The sequence below is a fragment of the Thunnus albacares genome, chromosome 8 (assembly GCF_914725855.1).
Source record: "Thunnus albacares chromosome 8, fThuAlb1.1, whole genome shotgun sequence".
Taxonomy (NCBI): Eukaryota; Metazoa; Chordata; class Actinopteri; order Scombriformes; family Scombridae; genus Thunnus; species Thunnus albacares.
In genome coordinates this window covers 32,873,941-32,897,120 of record NC_058113.1, presented here as the reverse complement: position 1 = coordinate 32,897,120, position 23,180 = coordinate 32,873,941, and the positions used below count along the sequence as shown (strand labels likewise).

The 23,180-nt window shown below is 41.7% G+C and overlaps 2 protein-coding genes across 2 annotated transcripts; one reads left to right on the top strand and one right to left on the bottom strand.

Annotated features, from left to right (window-relative positions):
• Positions 1-506: 506 nt before the first annotated feature.
• LOC122986698 lies at positions 507-8,567 on the top strand. Its single transcript, XM_044358010.1, has 6 exons — positions 507-667; positions 2,984-3,361; positions 3,824-4,314; positions 5,335-6,204; positions 6,325-7,267; positions 7,964-8,567. The coding sequence occupies exons 1-6, from the start codon at positions 650-652 to the stop codon at positions 8,099-8,101; spliced, it is 2,838 nt and encodes a 945-aa protein (XP_044213945.1). The 5' UTR covers positions 507-649; the 3' UTR covers positions 8,102-8,567.
• A 10,654-nt stretch (positions 8,568-19,221) lies between these two features.
• On the bottom strand, positions 19,222-21,148 carry LOC122987908 (glycogen synthase kinase binding protein). Its single transcript, XM_044359948.1, has one exon. The coding sequence runs from the start codon at positions 21,009-21,011 to the stop codon at positions 20,499-20,501; it is 513 nt and encodes a 170-aa protein (XP_044215883.1). The 5' UTR covers positions 21,012-21,148; the 3' UTR covers positions 19,222-20,498.
• Between the last annotated feature and the right edge of the window lie 2,032 nt (positions 21,149-23,180).

The following is a 23,180-nucleotide window of genomic DNA, read 5'->3' as shown; positions in this document are numbered from 1 at the left end:
ATATTCAGTTTACAATCATATAAAACAGAAGAAAGCAGCAAATCCTCACATTAAAGAAACTGCAATCAAATGATCTGATGCTAAAAAGACTGTAAATGTGTCAGATATCCACTTGATATGACTAACTCAGACTGATGAAGCTGAATATAAGCTTCACATCTACTTCATCTTCTAATGGTCAGTATGAACAGGAGGAATGATTACAGCAAGAAAAACAGGTTTAATGTTCATTTGGGCTCCTGACTGTTGGTTTAAGACAAACTTGAAAAAATTGTGAACCCACCCTTTAAGGTTATATGGGGTTAGGGGCTGAGGAATGCATTATGTCAATGAGCGTCCCCATAAGGATAGAAAAACAAACGTGTGTGTGTGTAGAATGTATGTGTGTGTGTGTAGAATAGAACAGAATGAAACTCCTTGACATCACATAATGATGTCAAAAAGGAATATTCTTTTGTGACATCACACACTGTCCCTTGACCCAGTCTGGAATCAAAGCATCTCTACAGATCACATCATTTCAGTCCTGGACTGTGAACTGAGTACATCTCAACCACGAGAACACAACTCATCTCTCCAAGACCAAAGCGTCAAGAAAGAGAAAAGCTTGAAAAAGAAACGAAGAAGAGCAAAGACAGTAGAAAGGAAAATGTCTCAACGCAGAAAGGTACTCAATCAATCCTTTAACTAAAGTGGTTGAGCAGTACATTACTTGAGTATTTCCATTTTAGGCCACGTTACACTTCTACTCCACTACATTTCAAATTGTATTATTGATGTTCTCTCAGAACAAGATTTTACACATAAAACATACAATCAGTTTATGAAATATGATGCACTGGTATTGATTAAACAACCCAACAGTATATAGTAGTAAAACTTAGCTTCACATCAACCATCTAAAACAGATTACAGTTATGATACAATGATACACACTGACCGGGGCCATTCTGCATATGAAATAATGCTTTTAATATTTTTGGACTTCAAAGGAGGTTCACAGTTTTTCTAGTCTGTCTTAAAACAACAGAAGAGGGAATTTTGCATTTAAAAAAAAAAAAACTTTGAAAGCAGCCTAGTCACCAGAATAAAATGTTGGTATTGTATGTTTCTGCAAACCACAGATATGTTGAATCTCTACATCTCAATAGATTTAATACGTAGCATATCAACATTTCTACAGTACGTATCATAGGGAAAGTGACGTAGTTCAGATGACATCTATATAAGCTCAATTCCATGATAGGAGGAGGCAGGTTGGGCGGTTGGTTAGTTGCATGGCACAAAGCTGCATAAGCATCAAAGCAGCAGAGACCACTGCTCGCTTCCCGTTTCAACTGATATTTTTAGCAAGACGTCGGGACATTTGCAGCTGTTATTCTCTTTTTCTAACTAAGTGGTTACCAAACCTCACGACATAAAACATAATTATTCAACTGATAACGGCCAGAACTGTAGTTCTATCAATACATTCAAGGCCAAATTAAAAAATCAGCTAAAGAGGAATCAGCTGTGTGACCACTAAGCCTAGTTTACATTATTAATTTTAATTGACATTGTGGGTGTATGTGATGTGCTGTTGTGTGTAGCTTTATATTTTGTATGCTGTGTTCTTTGTTGGGGGGGAGGGGGGTTGTTGTTTTTTTTGGGGGGGGGTTTGCTTTGTACTGTTTGTTGTTGTGCTGTTGTATGTTTTGATTGTAATGGACTACGGATGCAAATTAGCTTCAAGCTAAGTCTGGTGCAGTGCATCATTTATGCTTAATACTGCACACTGTCCTGTTCAATAAATCAATCAATTTAATGCAGCGTTCAGCATATCTGTGGTTTGCAGAAATGTACAATGCCAACATTTTATTCTGGCGATTTGGTTTTTTGAAGATAGCCACTTGATTTGACTAATTTAGTCTGCTGCACATATTAGCTTCATATAAACCACTGAATATGTTTTCGCACAGAATGATGACTGTGGATTGTGTCCTTCATTACTTACATTGTAAGCGCTTTATGAAAGGATCTTCTGGTCAGTATGAACAGGAAGAATGATTACAGCAAGAAAAACATGTTTCACTGTCCATTTAGGCTCATGATTGTTGTTTTAAGACAGACCAAACTAGAAGAATTGCGTTAAACTCTCAAATTGTAATTTTAAAGAAAAATTAAATTTCAGATGAAGGAATTTTAGTTTTGTTATGTGGTATTGCTACTTTTACTAAAGTAAAAGTTCTGAATATTTCTCCTCCAATGGAGGGTATGAAATAGTTTTGTATTTGTTGGTTTTGGCGAATGAGAAAGAGGACAACAGCAGAAGCTCTGCATGCAAGTGATGTGAGTTGTTGCACCAAAGAGATTTTTCTTTCCTTAACAACTGTTTGTTATAACCAGCAAATAGACTTTTCTGCTCTAGAGAGTTAGGCTAATACTTGTGTGTGAATCAATGCATGTTTGATAAAATAATATCAACCCAAAGGTTTACTTTTTCCAGAGCTTTAAACTGCATCTCACAATCTTCAAGCGTTGTCACATTCAATCATGTCATAACAAGTGGTCACTGATAGTTATTATAATTAATGAATGCAATTTAAAGATACACGTATGTCAATTAAAAGCACATTTATATAGGGAAATCAGTTAGTATGGTTTGCTGGAGAATATGAGAAGACAGTAGCAATGTTTTGGGGTTGTTGTTACTCACCTGAAGCTTGATTGATTGTCATCTGGTGCTGACAGCTGTGTACAGATGAATGACTGAAAATCTGTTGCTATTGCCTAAAAAGTTAAAACACAAAGATCATATGAGTCGTGAAAAGTACAAGAAGGTAGAAATGAATCGTTACTGCTTTAACAATCCACCAAATTACTAATGTGAAGTCCCCCAGCCATTTATAGTCATACTTATCACTAGATTATGTATTGTGCCACAGGTTCAACAGTAGTAGTAATAGTGTCTTACAGTTTTCCCTTGTATGTTTTTCTCCAACAGAATAAAGATGTCAAACAAAGCCCTCTGGATCCAGACATGGAGAATGAGGCAGACCAGATCGCTGACACGCTGGTCTCAGAGACACTGGATCGGGCTGCTGGCAATATCAATGAACTGATGCAGTCGATCAGCCGGTGGGAGACTGAGGAAAACTCTAAGTCAGCAGCTGATCACGACAAGGATGCATCCTCAGTGGCTTCTTGCACCAACCAAAAACTGGGGCAGGAGTTGCACAGGTTTTTCAACATGCGGCGAGTGTTTGCAGAGCACCGTGAACAGGACGTCACAGAGGAAGACCTAGTGACAGAGATGGATGCAGGTTCCAGCAACTCCAAAAACATGAAACCTAGTGAGATGTCAATATCCTCCAGTAAGGACATCAAGACACAAACATCCAGTAAGTCAGACACAAAAAAGGATGGACAGACTGGAAAATATACCAGGTTTTTGAAGTCTGCAGGGAAGAGAGTGACATTCTTTACAAAGAAGAGCGGGAACAAGGTTCACCCAGCTCCAGACCAACACGAGGAAGAGGCAGCCAAGTCAAGCAGTCAGAGCTCTTCACTTCCTCAAAAGGCATCCTCCGTCACAGTGTGCTCCAGAGCTGACATCAGGTCTACTACCAAATCAGATCTGAGCACTATCCCTCTGGAACTAGTGGATGTGGACTACAAAGACGAGAATGTCACACCAGAGGAATTCATGGAGGAAGACCTGGTTACAGATATGGATGGATGTATGGATGTTGTCGGATCAGCCACCAGCGACTCACCATCCAAAGACATTGAGACAAAGCCAATTGAGATGTCCCCCACTGCCTCAGCATCCGCCAGTAAGGACATCAGTGTCACTGTAGAGGCTGACAAGACTCAAACATCCAGTAAGTCAGACTCAAAAAAGGAAAGACAGACTGGAAGATATGCCAGGTTTTTTTGTAACACGGTGAAGTCTACGGGTAAGAGTGCAACGCTCTTCAGAAAGAAGAGAGAGAACAAGGGTCACCCTGTTCCAGACCAACATGAGGAAGAGGTAGCTGAGTCGAGCATACAGAGCTCTTCACTTCCTCAAGAGGCATCCTCCGCCATCTCAGTTCACTACACTGATGACATCAGGACTGCTACCAAATCAGATCTGAGCACTGTCCCTCTGGAACAAGTGGATGTTGACAACAAAGATCAGGATTTAACACTAGAGGAATTCATGGAGGAAGACCTGGTTACAGATATGGATGCAACACCAGGAACCTCTCAGGTCCAGCTAGGGGCAGAACATGTGGATGAGGTCGTCGGATCAGCCACCAGCGACTCACCATCCAAAGACACTGAGACAAAGTCAATTGAGATGTCCCCCACTGCCTCAGCATCCGCCAGTGAGGACATCAGTGTCACTGTAGAGGCTGACAAGACTCAAACATCCAGTAAGTCAGACTCAAAAAAGGATAGACAGACTAGAAGATATACCAGGTTTTTTTGTAACACAGTGAAGTCTACGGGTAAGAGTGCAACGGTCTTTGGAAAAAAGAGCGGGAACAAGGGTTACCCAGTTCCAGACCAACACAAGGAAGAGGTAGCTGAGTCAAGCATACAGAGCTCTTCACTTCCTCAAGAGGCATCCTTTGTCATCTTAGTTCGCCCCGCTGCTGCCAAATCAGATCTGAGCATTGTCCCTCTGGAACGGGTGGATGCGGACAACAAAGATGTCACAGCAGAGGAATTCATGGAGGAAGACCTGGTTACAGATATGGATGCAACACTAGGAACCTCTCAGGTCCAGCTAGGAGCAGAACATGTGGATGAGGTTGTTGGATCAGCCACCAGTGACTCACCATCCAAAGACATTGAGACAAAGCCAATTGAAATGTCCCCCACTGCCTCAACATCCTCCAATGAGGACATCAGTGTCACTGTAGAGGTTGACAAGACTCAAACATCCCCTAAGTCAGACAAGGAAAGACAGACTGGAAGATATGCCAGGTTTTTGTACAAAACAGCGAAGTCTGCGGGGAAGAGTGTGACGAAACTCTTTAGAAAAAAGAGCGGGGACAAGGGTTACCCAGCTCCAGACCAACATGAGGAAGAGGTAGCCGAGTCAAGCAGTAACAGCTCTTCACCTCCTCAAGAGACATCCTCCCTCACCTCAGTGCGCTCCAGTGATGACATCAGGACTGCTGCCAACTCAGATCTGAGCACTGTCCCTCTGGAACTGGTGGATGTTGACAACAAAGATCAGGATTTAACACTAGAGGAATTCATGGAGGAAGACCTGGTTACAGATATGGATGCAACACCAGGAACCTCTCAGGTCCAGCTAGGGGCAGAACATGACTCACCATCCAAAGACATTGAGACAAGGTCAATTGAGATGTCCCCCACTGCCTCAACATCCGCCAGTAAGGACATCAGTGTCACTGTAGAGGCTGACAGGACACAAATATCCAGTGAGTCAGACTCAAAACATGAGATACAGACTGAAAGATATACCAGCTTTTTGTGTAAGGTGAAGTCTGTGGGGAAGAGCGTGACAAAGCTCTTTAGAAAGAAGAGCGGGAACACGGGTCACCCAGCTCCAGACCAACATGAGAAAGAGGCAGCCGAGTCAAGCAGTCAGAGCTCTTCACCAACTCGAGACCTGGTTACAGACATGAATGCAACACCAGGAACCTCTCAGACAAAACCAAGTGGGATGTCCCCCACTGCCTCCACTGAGAACATCAGTGACACTGCAGAGGCTGACCGGACACAAACATCCAGTGAGTCAGACTCAAAAACTGAGAGACAGACAGGCAGAGGTACCAGGAGGAAGTTCATGGACTTCTTCAGAAAGAACAAAATTCACCCTATTCCGGAGGAAGAGGATGATGCATCAGACAGTCAGAGTACACCTAGCTCTTCGTCTCCTCAAGTGGCATCCACCCCCACCCACGTGCACTCCAGTGAGGACATGCATACTGCTGTGAAAGCTTTCCCGAGCCATGCCCCTCTGGTACTGGTTGATGTTGACGATGAAGATATAGTATCAGAACCACTCCCCATCAGATCATCACCAGCAGCAGGGCATTGTGAAGACATGGTCATGGACAGGTACTCAACCCCAGGACCCTCAGGCCAAGACAAACATCCCCAACCATCCCAGGAGGGCAGTAGAACAGCAGTACAGCTCCATGGACTGAAACACGTCTTTTACATCATCATTAAACAATTCTATGGCAGCCTCACTGACGAGTAAGTTATCTAATTCTCTCACTGAAACTCATTTTAACACTTGAGTACATTTGTGACATTTGTTGTGTACAATTTTATTTTTGTCTTACCATGTTGCTTTGTTTTCTTTTTCTTTTTCAGGCAGCTGGAGGAAATAAAGAGAGGTGTTTACAACATGGATGTGAAGGAGCAGATCATTGACATGGGTATGGAGGTGTTAAGGCATTCCATAGAGGCCATCACATACGCTCTATCACAGGCCATCAATCAATCATCCGCTCCGCAGTATGGCACCATGACAAGTCCCACTTGTTCCGAGGAATGCAATACAGAGCAAGTTGGCCAGAACTTGCCCTCAGAGCTTGTCAGGGAGAGCTTTGCCATCACTGACGATGACATCCGGACGAGTGTGAAAAGCTCCTTAGGCATGGCTTTTTGTGACGTGCTTCGTTCAGACAGGACAATTAAATTACCACCCAAACTCACTGCGACCATTGTGAACACGGTCACTGACGAGCTCAACTCCTTTTTGTCAGAGACCATACAAGCCTCACTGGACGAAGTATCCTCCATTGTTCCTACTGCCACCTGCTGCCAGTTTTCAAGTTGCAGAAGATGCAAGGAGATGCTGATGGGAGTTGTCACAAGAATGAAGTTCTGGCTCACATTTCAAGACATTGCAAGGAATCAGAGATATTCAGATCCTCACACTGACAATTCCAGATTTGTGACTGCAAGTGACAGCAAGGACCCCAAGAAGACTTTGCTGTGGTGGAGCTGCTTAATAAGATGGTGGAGACGTGAAAGCCAGATACAGGCGGAGCAGGTTGTCGATTCATCTGGAGATAGTCGCTCTTTGACTCCTGAAACAACATCCACCAGCTCTTCAGCTGAAAATGGGGACACCATGTCAGAGGAGAGCAGAAACAGCCCACCTCCACACTCCACTGGCTACTTTCCACCAGCTAATCTCGAGGATAATACCACTATCTCAGATTACCCAGAGAGTCCATCTGTAGCCGAAACTCAGTACAGTGACTCGAGTGCTGAGAGCAGCAACGGAGTCTGCCAAGTCCTCTGCAAGGTATGGATGCATTCATATTTAAATTGAAATTGAGTAGACCAGATTGAAACAAAACAGATTAGAACAAATAAGACACAATAAGATTTCAGAGTTCACAGTTCAGTTATGTTGAATAGACCAGCGAAGCCCCTAAGAAGGCTTCATGGTGAGCTATCTGTTATAATCTCAAAGAAGTAAGTTAAAGGCATCTGGACTTCTTGTTTGGTCTTGATGAACTTTCCCTTTCTTTCCTCATATAACTTAATCTGAAAGCATGAGAATCAGGTCAAAAAGTTTGATTTAACAACTTTGGGCATTGAAGTTCATTTTACTGACAATACGGATAACTTTTATTGCAATTTTGACTTGCAATAGAGGATTTTTATCTTGTACTCTTTATTTTAGTTAAAGGGGAAATATCATGCTTTTTGTGATTTTCTATTGTTTTTATATTATTATGATGTCGAATGTTAAACATGGTCATACTTCCCACCATGGGACCATGACCATGGAATTGGGAGGGGGGCCTTAAAGAGACAGGAGCTAAAAATAAGGATTTTTTTAAACCTGTAAATCATGCAAAGATATTCCAGTAAAGCCCCAGAATAAAGATATACACTTGGAAGTATGCAGAATTTGTCCCCTCTAAGGATCTGAGCTCCCTGAACTTACCGTTTTTTTTTTTTGTTTGTTTGTTTTCTTCAAATTTCCAAAAAGGGCAAGAGCAAGAAAGAAGAAATGGCGGCTTCAGCTCAAGAAGACACCATTCGGACCAAAAAGCATTCTCTGCTGAAAATAATCTGGAAGTGCTGCTGCTGCATGTGCTGCTGTTGCTGTAACGATGCTCTAGAATGAAAACCTTTACCTTTACCAACCCAAAACCCAACTCTACACCCTCTTTCTACCTTCCTACTTTCCTTCTACTCCCCTTCTTCCCTTTCTCCCCCTTTCACCCTACTTTCTTCCCCCAACCCTACTCTTTCTCCCCTCTTTATACCCCCCTGCTTTCCCTCTACTCCCCCTCCTCCCTTCCTCCCCTTTTTCCACCCTACTTCAACTCTTAACCCTACTCTTTCTCCCCTCTTTCTACCCCCCTACTTTCCCTCTTCCCTTTTTCCCCCTTTTCACCCTACTTTCATCCCCCAACCCTACTCCTTCTCCCCTCTTAATACCCACCTGCTTTCCCTCTACTCCCCCTCCTCCCTTTCTCCCCTTTTTCCACCCTACTTCAACTCTTAACCCTTCTCTATCTCCCCTCTTTCTACCCCCCTACTTTCCCTCTTCCCTTCCTCCCCCTTTCACCCTACTTTCATCCCCCAACCCTACTCTATCTCCCCTCTTTCTATCTTTCCTACTTTCATCCCCCAACCCTACTCTATCTCCCCTCTTTCTACCCCCCTACTTTCCCTCCTCACTTCCTCCCCCTTTCACCCTACTTTCATCCCCCAACCCTACTCTTTCTCCCCCCTTTCCTATCCTTTCCTACTTTCCCTCTACTCCCCCCCTTTCCTATCCTTTCCTATCCTTAATAAACTACCTAAAAATAATATAGATTGTATTGGTTTTTTTCGGTGTTTTGTTTGTCTGGTAAATAAATGCTTTAACAGTGATGTTTCTAGTGTTGTATTGACAAAGAACTGGAACATGTCTCTGATGCAATAAGACAAACAGCTTAACCTCCTGCTAGCGCCCCCCAGAGGATGCAAAGTTCATTACACCCAACAATATGCACGTATTGGACAGATAAGATAAAGAAGATTGAAGAAGATGTTGTTGGGAATTTGTCTTGGTGAGCTGACAACATTCAACATAGCTACTATTACTACTAATACAAACACAGCCTATACATGAGTACATTTTAAAATACACACAAGTATCATGAAAAGGTTTGAAATTCAGAAGTTAAATATGCTTAAAAAATAAGCAAAATACCATAAACAACTACAAAGGCAATTAAACAACAAAATGTATCTTAAAGGGGACAAAACATGCTTTTTTTGGGGGGATTTTCTGTCATTTTTATGCAGTTATGATGTTGGATGTAAAACATGGTCAAAGGTGAACATGTGTAAAAATGCTCCCTGTAAGTCAAAAACCAGGGCTTCAGTCTGCTCCAGCTGCATAAAAGACCAGTATAAGATAAAGCATAAGCATAAGATAAAAAGGAGTTTTAACTGTAAACGTGCAAATATATTCCAGTAAAGCTCCAGAATAAATGTGCAGAATACGTCCTGTTTAAAGTGCCCAAACTCTATCATTAGAGAGCTGAATAGCCTCATTGAATTTAACTGCTGTTCTGGATCTTTCCATCATATCACTTGATCTTCATCAGCAGATGCAGTTTGCCAAGTTGTCATGTAATTGTTTCTCACACGTTTACTTCCATAAAAAACATGAATGAATAAAATTATTGATAGTAGCTACTTTATGGACCTTAATGGAAATTGGTGAAAATGTTTTCTCAGCAGCTTACAAACCCAAACATACTGAGGATTTAGCTCTTCTAGCCGACCAGTTGTTGGTCTGAACGTGTAAAATGTGTCCTGAAGGCATCGGAGTTCATGGCATCAAAATCTGAACGAGTCTTCGCCTGGGGATCATAAATGTGCCTCAATATATTCAGACAAATGGCAAAGTAACGACGAAACAGAGGAGCTAAATGATTTGATGAGTGTTTAAAATGATGTGAATCATGTGCTATGTGGCCTTTTTAATCTCAACTCAACTGGACATCTATGAGAGATTTGGGACGGACATGTGAGACAGCCTTCTCCACCACCTTCAGATCATCAAAGGAGGGGACGTTTTGAGGAAGAGTCCCCCTAAAAGCACCTGAGCCAAGGAGCAGTGAAGCTGTCATGGAGGCTCGTGGGGCTCCATCATCTCACCGAGACACTTTATGATGATTTTTCCTTTGTCAGCCTTAGAAGAAATATGTCACTAGAAACGGAATTTGAATCATTTATATGTGAATTTGAATTGCTCGACTTGAATAATTGCATTAAAAAACTGAAAAAAAAATGAATATCATAAATTGAAATTGAATTTATTAGTTTGGAAATTAATTCCAGTGAACTTGAAACTGAATTCAGTTGCTCTGAAACTGTATTTGATCATCACTGACTCAGTTTAGTTTGATTTTTTTCTTGTTTTAAAATGAAGAAACATACACAGAGTCTTCTCCAGGAGCGGCGTTGATGTAACTGGTTTGAGACCAGGAGTGAAATCTTGAGGGAGCTTCCTGTTGTGGACTGAAGGTTTCCTCTGTCCTGTTGTCATGCTGCCTTCTAGTGGACACATACAGTCATTACACTGCAGAGTGTGATGTGTTTTATCTGAATGTGATGTAAACCAGCTGCAGAGACTCATACACTCATCACTCTTCAGATTCATTATTATGAATTATGAATATTTGTTTACAGCTGAAGATGAAATTAAAAAACACTGGTGGAAATTTAATGGACATGGCAATAAATTCCCTGAGTATTTTAGGGTAAACACAAGCTTAAACACATCTAATCTAATATTAGTAAAATATGCATTATATATAACCTATAAAAACCTTTAAATCTCAAATTGTACACATTGTATTAAAAGTTCTGCTCAAAGCTAAGTTTACATACTTTAACCCTTTCATGCATGGTGGTCACTACAGTGGACAGTATATATGCATGGGGGTTTTAATGATATAGTTGCTCATCAGCCAACACAGTGGACTCTAGCGTGTCGTCCCATACACTGCCATCCATTGGCCAGCCTTTGTAAATGCAACACAAATTTCTCAAAACCAAGATGGCCACCGGCTGGCCGGAAACGCTCAGCAGCTCAGGAATATCTTGCCAATCCTTCTATAGTAGTAGAGCCCTGCAGGTACATTTTGTAACATCAAGTAACAACTAAGGAGTAATACAATTGTTAAAGTTTTCAAGTATTGATTTTATGTTGGGAGAAAATGACGATTAATCATCTGTCCACTAAGTTGGACATCATCGCTATATTTCAACTACAATTATACTATTACTGCAACTTTGTTGTTCTTGAAAATACTTCATCTGCAGTAACTTTTTTGGCTGTAAATCGATTTATATTATTAGAATGTAGCTTGCAGTTTTGAGGGGGCTGAGGATACTGAGGGATGCTAGGGGGGCTGAGGATGCTGGTGGGGCTAAGGATGCTGAGGGAGCTGAGGATGCTGGGGGGGCTGAGGATGCTGAGGGAGCTGATGCTGAGGGAGCTGAGGGAGCTGAGGGAGCTGAGGGAGCTGAGGATGCTGAGGATGCTGAGGATGTTGAGGGAGCTGAGGATGCTGAGGATGCTGAGGATGCTGATTCTGAGGGAGCTGAGGATGCTGAGGATGCTGATGCTGAGGGAGTTGAGGGAGCTGAGGGAGCTGAGGATGCTGATGCTGAGGGAGCTGAGGGAGCTGAGGATGCTGAGGATGCTGAGGGAGCTGATGCTGAGGGAGCTGAGGGAGCTGAGGATGCTGAGGATGCTGAGGGAGCTGAGGGAGCTGAGGATGCTGAGAATGTTGAGGGAGCTGAGGATGCTGAGGATGCTGAGGGAGCTGAGGATGCTGAGGATGCTGAAGATGCTGAGGGAGCTGAGGGAGCTGAGGGAGCTGAGGATGCTGAGGGAGCTGAGGATGCTGATGCTGAGGGAGCTGAGGGAGCTGAGGATGCTGAGGATGCTGAGGGAGCTGATGCTGAGGGAGCTGAGGGAGCTGAGGATGCTGAGGATGCTGAGGATGCTGAGGGAGCTGAGGGAGCTGAGGATGCTGAGAATGTTGAGGGAGCTGAGGATGCTGAGGATGCTGAGGGAGCTGAGGATGCTGAGGATGCTGAAGATGCTGAGGGAGCTGAGGGAGCTGAGGGAGCTGAGGATGCTGAAGGAGCTGATGCTGAGGGAGCTGAGGGAGCTGAGGGAGCTGAGGGAGCTGATGCTGAGGGAGCTGAGGGAGCTGAGGATGCTGAGGGAGTTGAGGGAGCTGAGGGAGCTGAGGATGCTGAGGGAGCTGAGGATGCTGAGGATGCTGAGGATGCTGATTCTGAGGGAGCTGAGGATGCTGAGGATGCTGATGCTGAGGGAGTTGAGGGAGCTGAGGGAGCTGAGGGAGCTGAGGATGCTGATGCTGAGGGAGCTGAGGGAGCTGAGGATGCTGAGGGAGCTGATGCTGAGGGAGCTGAGGGAGCTGAGGATGCTGAGGATGCTGAGGGAGCTGAGGGAGCTGAGGATGCTGAGAATGTTGAGTGAGCTGAGGATGCTGAGGGAGCTGAGGATGCTGAGGATGCTGAGGATGCTGAGGGAGCTGAGGATGCTGAGGATGCTGAGGGAGCTGAGGGAGCTGAGGGAGCTGAGGGAGCTGAGGATGCTGAGGATGCTGAGGATGCTGAGGGAGCTGAGGGAGCTGAGGATGCTGAGAATGTTGAGTGAGCTGAGGATGCTGAGGGAGCTGAGGATGCTGAGGATGCTGAGGATGCTGAGGGAGCTGAGGGAGCTGAGGATGCTGAGGGAGCTGAGGATGCTGAGTGAATGCTCGGCACTTCAAAAGAATGTCTGGATTAGAAAAGAAGGATCTTCTGCATTTCAAGTCATGTGTAGCTCATGTGCTGTATAAATGCAGTAAGACAGAGGGGAGAGGCTGAGGAGTCAGGAACAAGGTTCAATGTTTTGCACTGAACAGTATCAGAATGTTAAAATATGTTAAAACATTAGTTTAACAGCTTTGAAAATAAATATTATTTTATAGTTTTCAAATACTGTATAATTGTATTCATTGGTTTGTTAAATACATATTCCTTCAGTTGAAAACTCAAATGCATGCTGTCCACCTGAGTGGACGTGTGAAAAACTCCTGCAGGTTTAAAAAAAATGAAGTTCAAATATTTTTTTTCATGCCTAAAGAGGAATAAAAATCCTGACTGAGGTTATCATAATTCATGCATGAAAGGGTTAATATTTTACTTTCACATATTTTGTACTTTAAACCGTCCAAACACACTATTTCTCAAGAGAACTTGAAATACATATTTTATGTTTGGATGTTTTTCATCAACAACAGCAAATTGAGCGACATCAGAATCTATTTCAAAACCACATATGTGTTTTCTTATAATTGTGCTCTACTGCATGTTTATGCTGTGTGTCAGTACATCAAAACTTTGAATATATATATACTGTAAATATATATGTTAAATCTGTTAGTAGAACTTTTTTGTTTGGGTGTTTCAATGTTTATTTTTCAGGTTATGATCTGACAAAAGGCTGTGAGTATTATTATTATCGGAGCTGTTGGACGTTTCACCTCGTCTGTATTTTTTTATTTTACTCCTCAGAGTTAATCAGATAACTCAAGTCTCTATTTTTTGGATCTGACCAGTTTGGATCGGCCGGTCACTTCCTGTGCAGAGGGAGCAGTGACACACAAGAGGAATCCACACGGCGCACCGGTGACGGACGAGATGCTTTTTTTATGCTGCGGTTGTTTCATAAAAAACCTTTCTAAGTGCAGCTTTAAATGATGAATCTGTGTTTAAATATCAAACAACAACTGCTGACGCACATTTCTGCTGCTTTTGTGTGATATAACAGACCTGCCCAGAAGACAAACAAGCTAAAACACCTTTTCATTCACTGTATGATTCATTCATGATCCAGAACACGTTGACCTCGTCTGAGTGTAAACTGAGTCTGAAGGTTTCTTTTGAAGGAGGAAAAGAAACTCAAACCTCCTCCTCAACTCTGGTTTTCAGTCTTCAGTGGACGTCAAAACCTTTCTTACCTTCAGAGAAACAGGAAACTGACTGTGTGTCATTTTAATGCTATAAAAATATTAAATCATATAAAGGAAAGAAGATATGCAGAAATGTGAAATAACTTGTTCACGAGATGGTCAGTCAGTCCACATATATGTGAAATATCACAAGAATTATTAGATGAATTGCTATTTAACTTGATACAAATATGCAGAAGAAGAATCTTAAACACTTTGGTTCATCATCGGACTCTTCATAAAGCAGCATTTATCCAGTAAAATATCTCAACATCTACATCAAAAGGATGAATCTTACTTTAACTCTACAGTCGCCATCATGTCAACGCTGATCTAATAACATTCCCATCAGCCTCAACTGTATTATGTGTTTTGTGCTAATTAGGAAATGTTAGCAGGCAAGTCAAGTCATTTTTTATCTATATAGCCCCAATATTATGAATCACAAATCTTCCTCAAGGAGGGTTTATAAAGAATAAGGAACAACTCCCCCAAAGAAGTGGAAGAAAGTTCAGGAAGAGTAACAGAAGAGGATTCCTCCTCCAGGACAGACAGGAAATAGATGCAGAATAGACGAAGATGAAGACCAGAATGACAGCGTGGTCATACAGGATGAAATAAAATAAGAGTTACTTATTGTCTCTTACAAACAAAACAGTTGGTTTCACAAATGTGGTTTCATGTTTATTCATCACCTCACATACGGGGAATCACTTGCATGTATTGTGGAAATTCTGAGTGTTAAATTACTCATTTGGTGTCCAAATGTGACAGATTTGTGTCCATTTTGAGGAACTAAAAGTTAAAGGTTGAGTGCACAACAGTTCAAGTGTGTCTTAAACCAACAGTCAGTGAAACCTGTTTTTTCTTGCTGTAATCATCCTTCCTGTTCATACCGACCAGTAGAAGATCTTCATAATGACCTTACAATGGAAATGATGGAGGACAAAAATGTATTTAAAAGTTTATCTGAAGCTAATATGAAGCTTCAGCGTCCAAATGAGTCAAATCAAGTAGATATCTTTCAACGTTACAGTCTTTTTAGTGCCAAAGTTCCTCTTTTTGTTACTATACTTCCACCTGCAGCTCAACAGGGAAACACTGTCCGAGGAAACACAAAGAGGGAATTTGATGCTAAAAAGACTGTAAATGTGTCAGATATCCACTTGATATGACTAACTCAGACTGATGAAGCTGAATAGAAGCTTCACACAGACTTTTAAATGACTGTGTGGACACACTGTGGATTTTGGCCTCCATCACTTCCATTGAAAGCACATTTGAAGGATCTTTTAATATCCAGTATGAACAGGAGGTCAAAGTGAGTTTATTTGTATATCACATTCCAACAACAAGGCAATTCAAAGTGCTTTACATGGAGCATAAAAGGCATCAAGACAGACAATAAAAGCAACACAAGGCAACGTAAAAAAGACATTTAAATACAATTAAAAAGTGTTTAATTTGGAAATAGAAATAAATAAATAAATAAAAGTTACAGTGTAAGATATTAACCATCATATTTGGTCTTCAGCTGTGTTTTCTGGAGCATAAAAACTGAACGCTGCTCCTCCAGGTTTAGTTTTGACTTTGGGGGACAGAAAGCAGAACCTGATCCAGATCCACCTGAGAGGTCTGGATGCTTCATAACGTAGCAGCAGATCAGAAAGTCACTGTTCATACGGACACACGGACAGCAGATTCATATCTCTGCTGCTCTTTGAACAGGAATATGAGACACATCTGTCCATGTAGAGACACATCTGTCTGGTCTGTCTGGCCAAATATAAAGATGACGTGTTTTGATACAGAAAAGCTTTTGTCACCTTGTGTTTTTTTTTAAATGAGAAGATCTCACACAAATACCGTCGCAGCAGCTATTTTTAATCTTCTGTTTGTGTCTCTTTGCGTCAGTGGAGCCGCGTGGGAGGCCGACCTGAAGAAAGAAAAGCTGCCGCCCACGGAGACGAGCTCATTCACACTGAAACACAACAAGTCTTATTCACACTGCGGCTCTCTGCGGTGAGATGACAACAGTTTCCTTTAATTCACATGTGTTCAGAAAAAGTATCACTGAAAACAACAAGAAATGTTTCAACCGTGTGTCTGACATGGATGAATTTTGAGCCTCATGATGGATGTTAAATGTTCACCAAGAAAATGACAACTTATTGATTTATTTTGGCTTTTTTTTTTAAACTTCAGAGAAGATTTTGAGCTTTGTAACATATCAAATAACATGTTTTTAATATGTATTCTTTTTCCAGCCTGCAGCAAAATACACAACATGGCCAAAAATATGTGGACACTCTCACCTTCCTCTCCTGGTTTCAGGCCTCGCAGGATATTTTGGCTGCAGGGATTTGCTCCCATTCAGCCACAAGAGCTTTACTGATCAGCTCCCAGTTGACGTTCCAGTTCATCCTAAAGAGATGTTGGATGAACTGGGAAACACATTTCTTCACAGAGCTGGTTTTGTTCTCTAAAATATGATTGTATGCTTGAGCATCGAAGGACATCAAGGTGTCTTAAACCAGCAGTCAGGTGTCCATAGTAACAGTAATGTAATCATTCCTCCTGTTCATACTGGATATTAGAAGATCCTTCAAATGTGTTTTCAGTGGAAGTGATAGAGGATAAAATCCACAGTGTGTCCACACAGTCATTTAAAAGTCTCTGTGAAGCTTCTATTCAGCTTCATCAGTCTGAGTTAGTCATATCAAGTGGATATCTGACACATTTACAGTCTTTTTAGCATCAGATCATTTGATTGCAGTTTCTCTAATGTGAGGATTTGCTGCTTTCTTCTGTTTTATATGATTGTAAACTGAATATATTTTGGATGTTTGGTTGAATAAAACAAAACATCTGAAAATATCATCTTGGACATTTTTATCTACTTTCTGACATCTAATAGACTAATTAACTAATCAATTAAAGAAAAATAGTTGCAGCCCTATGACTGCATTCATCTGCAGAAGCACAAAGATATATCGTATTTATTGAAGAAATCCTATGAGATTAGTTGATCAACACAAAAATGACTCTATAACAGTTTTATATCGACTCAAATGACTAAACATTCTCACTTTCATATAAACTGATTATATATATGATTATATGATTATCTTTGAGTTCTGCTTTCTGGTCATGTGACACTTCAGCTTGGACTCTGAGGAATTGTAATTTTTTAAAATATACATTTTTTTAACATTTTTCACTTTCTGACTTTCTTATAAATGATTGATTGAAATCAATAACACACAGGTATAGTACATATACATTTATATATATATATATTTTAAAAGATCTTCCTGCATTAATGTATTCTGACCGGAATTTTACATTTGATCAACTAAATTTTATTGACAACAAATTTGGCAATCAATTTATTATTTTAGTAATTAATCATTAAGGGTTTGGTCCGTCACACTGAGCTCTGGGAACATGTGATGTGTTTTCATCTGGTGCTGCAGCTAATGATTATTTGCATTATTGATTAATCTGTCATATTTTCACATTACTTGTTTGGTCTATAAAATGTCAAGAAATGGTGAAAAATGCCGATCAGTGATTACTGATACTCAGTTTACTGTCGCAGAGACTAAAGAAACCAGAAAATATTCACATTTAAGAAGCTGGAAATGTTCTTCTTAAAAAAAATGACTCAAAATGATTAATCAATTAGCAAAATAGTTGACGATTAATTTAATAGTTGGCAACCAGTGGAAGAAGTATTATTAATGCAGAATATAAAAGTACATAAGTATTATGAGCTTGATGTAGTTAAAGTATTGCAGTAAAAGTACATAAGTATTATGAGCTTGATGTAGTTAAAGTATTGCAGTAAAAGTACATAAGTATTATGAGCTTGATGTAGTTAAAGTATTGCAGTAAAAGTACATAAGTATTATGAGCTTGATGTAGTTAAAGTATTGCAGTAAAAGTAGTGGTTTGGTCCCTCTGACTGATATATTATTATATATGACATCATTAGATTATTAATAGTGAAGCATCAGTGTTAGAGCAGCATGTCACTGTTGTAGCTGCTGGAGGTGGAGCTAGTTTACACTACTTTATATACAGTTAGCTAGTTTAGTCCTGTGGTTCCCAACCTAGGGGTCGGGGCCCCTCCAAAGGGTCAGCAGATAAATCTGAGGGGTCATGTGATGATTAATGGGAGAGGAAAGAAGAAAAAACAAAGTTCTGATACACAAATCTGTTTTCAGTTTTTGGACTTTTTCTCTAATCTTTGATTTTTGCTGAAATATTGGATCATTTGAACATTTATTGAAATGAAAACATGTGAGAAGTTTAGAGGGAAAAATCACTATTTGGTGGAGCTGTTAACAACTCATAGACATGTGAAATGTGACCCCGACTACACACTGCTTTTTGTAAGACGTCAAAAGACAAAAAGGTTGGAAACCACTGGTTTCATCTTTAACAATGTGTTGTATTTTAAAAGCTTGTTATATTATCCATTGTGTCAAATAAATGTAGTGTCTAATTGTTGCAGCTCTACTTTCTTATCAATTCCATCTAAATAACAGACAGATTCATGGATAATGGAGAGAGTCATTATTAGTGACATAATCTCTTCCAGGCCTGGCACACAGCAGCGGTCTGTGTATCTATCCGCCCCGCAGCGTGTTCAGTCTCGACCTGTGATCCGAGTCTGAATGAGGATCTGTCTGTGTCGTGATTATCTGGAGGCCAAACATCCACCCAGAGAGACCCAAAGCATGATGTCAGCTGCCCCGTCAGCTCCATCCGCCGCTCTGTGTGACGGATGACGACACACGGACGCTCTCTCTCAGTAGCCGAGCAGCGACAGCAGAGGGAGCCGCCATAAACAATGTGTAGGACCTTGACTGGCTCTCACGGCTCGGCCTGAGCGAGCAGGCGAGGCCACTGGAGCAAAACATGTTTTTCACCGCTGGTGTCATGCCTGCCTGCTGTGATCCGCCAGGAGGGGAGAGAGAGAGGGGAGGGGGGTGGGGGGGTATTTATAGGCTGATAATGAGCATGTGTCCTTCAAGACCACGTTGCCCACACTCACAGGCCCCGCAGGAAGCAGCAGGAGGAAGGCACACTTTCAGGAAAAATATGTAGGACAAGGCTGACGTACTGACAAATACAAAACAAGTGAGAGAAGTTTCTGGAGAGATCTCTCCTCGAGTCACCAATAAAACTCTTAGAGAAGTTTGGAAAAACAAACTGTGTTTATTAAGACAACAAAAAAAGGCCCTGAATACTCAGGAACATTATCAGATACTTCGTTACGAAGCAGTCGAGGTGATTCTTCTTTACACAGAGAGAAAACAAGTTTTAAAAAACGAACTGAACTCCTCGTCGGGAATTCCCAAAAAGGTGAAGAGCACCACAAAAGTGTTGTCATGTGACGGTCGACCTCCCCCCCACCCCCAAAAAGCATTACAAACAAACAGTTACACATCACCCAAAGCCCTGTGGGAAAAGGGCGTGTTTTGTCTTCTTTCCCATGCCCCCCCCCTCCTCCTCTCCTCCCTGCTCCTCCACATGTTTGATGACTGTGTTCCCCTTAGAAAAAAAAAAAAATGTTTACAAGAGAAATGTGGAGCTGCCTTTAACAGAGATGAAGTGTGTGGTCTAGAGAGACCCTGGGATCAAATCATGTGCCGTGTTCTGGCTGAAATATCAGCGTTATTATGATACCATGAGGCTCATTTCACTGGTTAGTCTGGTTGAGGTTGAGTAAACCAGTGAAATGAGATGAAATAAAAAGGGAGGGAGCACTTCCTTTCTCTTCTCTGTGCAGCGTCTTTTTAACACCCAGCATTAAAGATTGTAAACAAAATGGACTACTAACCCCCCCCTTCCCCCCTCCCTCACTGCAATAATAGGAATGGCTAGTTTACACTTCAGCCATGAGAAAACCTCCCTCCCTCCCCCCCCCTCCAAAAAAAAACACAACATGAACAAATTCAGGGATGCAGTGGTAAATAAAACTATCACATACAATCCTGCCATTGTTCACTGCCAACCTTCAATTAGAAAAGAAGACTCGCTGTTTAAAGGATGTCAGGATTCACAGAGTTACACACACACACAAAGATGCTCCGTTGTGCTGTGTATTTTCATTTTACACCTTAAAAATAGTAGCATTAGCCGTCAGAAAACGTGAAACATCTCCTCGCTGGCTAATGCAATAATGAAAAAGGTCGGTAAAGTGAGTGTTTGGTGGCTCGTATCTCCACTGCATCCCCGCTAACGTCCGACCCGCAAGGAGACATTCAAACATAAACAACACGGCTCGTTAGCTCGGCTAACTGCTAGCTAACCGCTAGCTGACGTAACGTAACAGACGTTACGGACAAATCGATGAAAATGGATGAAATTAGAAAACATAGCTACCAGTCCTGTTAAATTTATTTTGAAAATGTCCGTTGTGTGACTGTATAGTCTCAGTTTTTTATGTGTGTGTGTTCATCCGGGTGAAGATCAGCACGGCACATTGTCCGCCGCCGCCTGCGGGAAATCTCCACAGTCCGCAGCGGAGAACTGCAGCCTCCTCACGGCCTCTTTGATCAGGTTCCCCGATAAAATTAACTCCTGGAGCAACCGGTGCGGGTCGTCATCCTCCACGTTCATCCTATTTTTGTTCCACGGTTTAATTTGGTCCCACTCCTGGTCGCTAGATCCGGGGATGCGATACGGGCTTGCCCGGCTGCTCCCCCGGTGTCCCCGGAGCCGCATGCAGCAGCCGCGGCGTTTCTGCGCTCCAGGAGCTCCAGCGTTGCCGCTGATGAGAGCCGCCGGTTTGACTCCGCCGGCGCTGCTGCCGGTGAGCCCGTGCAGGCAGGACATAGACACGGACACCGTCTTCTGGTGTCCGCCGCTGTTGTTGTGGAGCTGCAGCGCTTCGCCGATCTTCGTCACCAGCGCGTCCACCTCTTTGGAGTCGACGGTGACGGACTGCTCCAGAAAGATGTAGTTCTCCTTCCGACACGGCATCCTGGCGGGTTTCTGTCGGTTTGTGTCTGAGGTGTTTCTCGATTTCAGAGTGTTTTTGTTGTCGGATGAATGAGAGCTGCCGGGCCGCTCCTTGCTCTCGCCACGCCGCTCGGCAGTAACCAACAACCCGAGTTGATTTGTAAACAATGGGTGACGTGTTGTAGACTGTACCATTAAGCCTGCGGGGGGGAGGGGGGTTTGTAAACCAAAATAATGTGCATAGTTATGTATTATCCACGCAACAAATAACCACATCAGCTATTTATACATTTACCAACTTATTCACAAATTTGAAACGCAACACATGAATTATAACGCATCTTACCGGTGTTTTGCCGGTGTTCTGACTTCCCGCCTCAACCTGACCTCGCTCCGGCTTTGGTCTGCTCCTCCAAATGGACATTACATAACTCGTAACTGTCTGTCCAGGCAAAACAAACAAAGCACTTTTTTTTTTTTTTTTTTTTTTTTTACATTAGCGAAACATAAAATCACGTTGGACCTCCTATGAATAACCTCTCATTTTATTTATTCAAGCGTTCAAGCACATGTATATGAACAAACATACATTGAAATCAGAACACATGCTGAGAATCATTAGATTATGTCTCAACTATAACCGACAACAAACCCAGTGTTGCACCACATTGTGCAACCCAGTTAGAGATTCCTGGCAATATTGCCATTTTTTTAATGTTTTTAGCATGCTTTATTTTGATAGCAGCTGTTACCAAAACTGTGTCACCTCAGTATTTAGCTAACCTCACAGATTTTGATAGCTGAAAATAAACACAAATAACCCAGATGATACAGAAACGATCACAAATTGTGACACGTGATAATATAACCTACAGTGTGTGCCTATAAATCTGTCTGCATAGCCTTTACGCCTTATATGTCAGTATCTGTTCATCCCTGTGCTCTTTTTCATTTGGTCAGTCCCCTCTGATGGGTCACATATCTCTGTATGCTAAAATAGAATTACAATCTACAATTTACAATTAGTGACCCCATCAAAATACTACAAAATACTTCTTCCAAAATGTGATAAAGAATGATAGAATATCTGCAGTGGTAATACAGTTGAAATTCAGGCCACAGAATTTGGTGTATGATAGTAATAAATTCCCCTTTTTTTCTGTCTGCACCGGACCTCTAAAAATAGCCTTTTAAATAGGCTGTTAACTACTTCTAAGTACATGGATACAGTTAAAATAGTTGTGAATATAATGTGTGAGTGTGGAGCAGCCTCTGGCATGCAGCGTGTATACAGTGACAATAGACAAGGAAGGAGGGTGTGTATCTGTGGGAGAACATGGTGTACATTTCTGTTTCTGAGAAACAGCAGTCAGGGTAAACCCGATGCTCCAGTCAAAGAGAGAGTCCTTATCGCCATATAAGGAGCTACTATCACTGCCACCACGTGGTATGTCAGCCAATCACAGGGCTCTGGCTGAGGTTTCCTGTGTGTCTCAATGGCAGCAGCAGCAGCAGTCCAGTCATACTGAAATCCAGCGAGGTTGTGGCAGTTAGCACTGACACCAAAGACTGAAACTATGATAAAACAGTCATCACTTCTTGAAACACGCTTACTAATACACTGTTTACTTTCACCCTGCTCCAAGACAAAGAAAAACAGTTTGTATCTTACTGATAAATGTATTTTTAATCACAATTACATAAGCAGTAACATTTATGGTCCATTTATAATGCATATAAAACAATCTGATATCTGTTTTTAACCTATTTTTATGACCTAAACATTCACTTTGATGTTAAAACAAGAAAAAAGACACGATGACACCTTCAAAGTGAACAAGTGTCTCCTCTGTAGCATGTCTGAGGATACTTCTGGTTAGGTTTAAGTCTGATTGATTGATCGATTGATCCAAAACATACAGATTTTAAATTGTAACGATCACCAAGGATTAAATCACAAAGAAGCCCCAAAAAGGTGTATTTCCATAGTGTTTTTGTACATGTAACAAACAGCATGACAAGAACAACACAGGATAAATACATCACATGTCAACATTTATTATGAATATCAGGTTATAAATGACTGAGAAACCATCTTTGTGCTCTGATGTGATGAGTTTTAGAGTTAAAGGAAGGTTGTTCCACAGTACAGCTGCAGAATAAAGAGATACATTTTTACCCTTCGAAAAG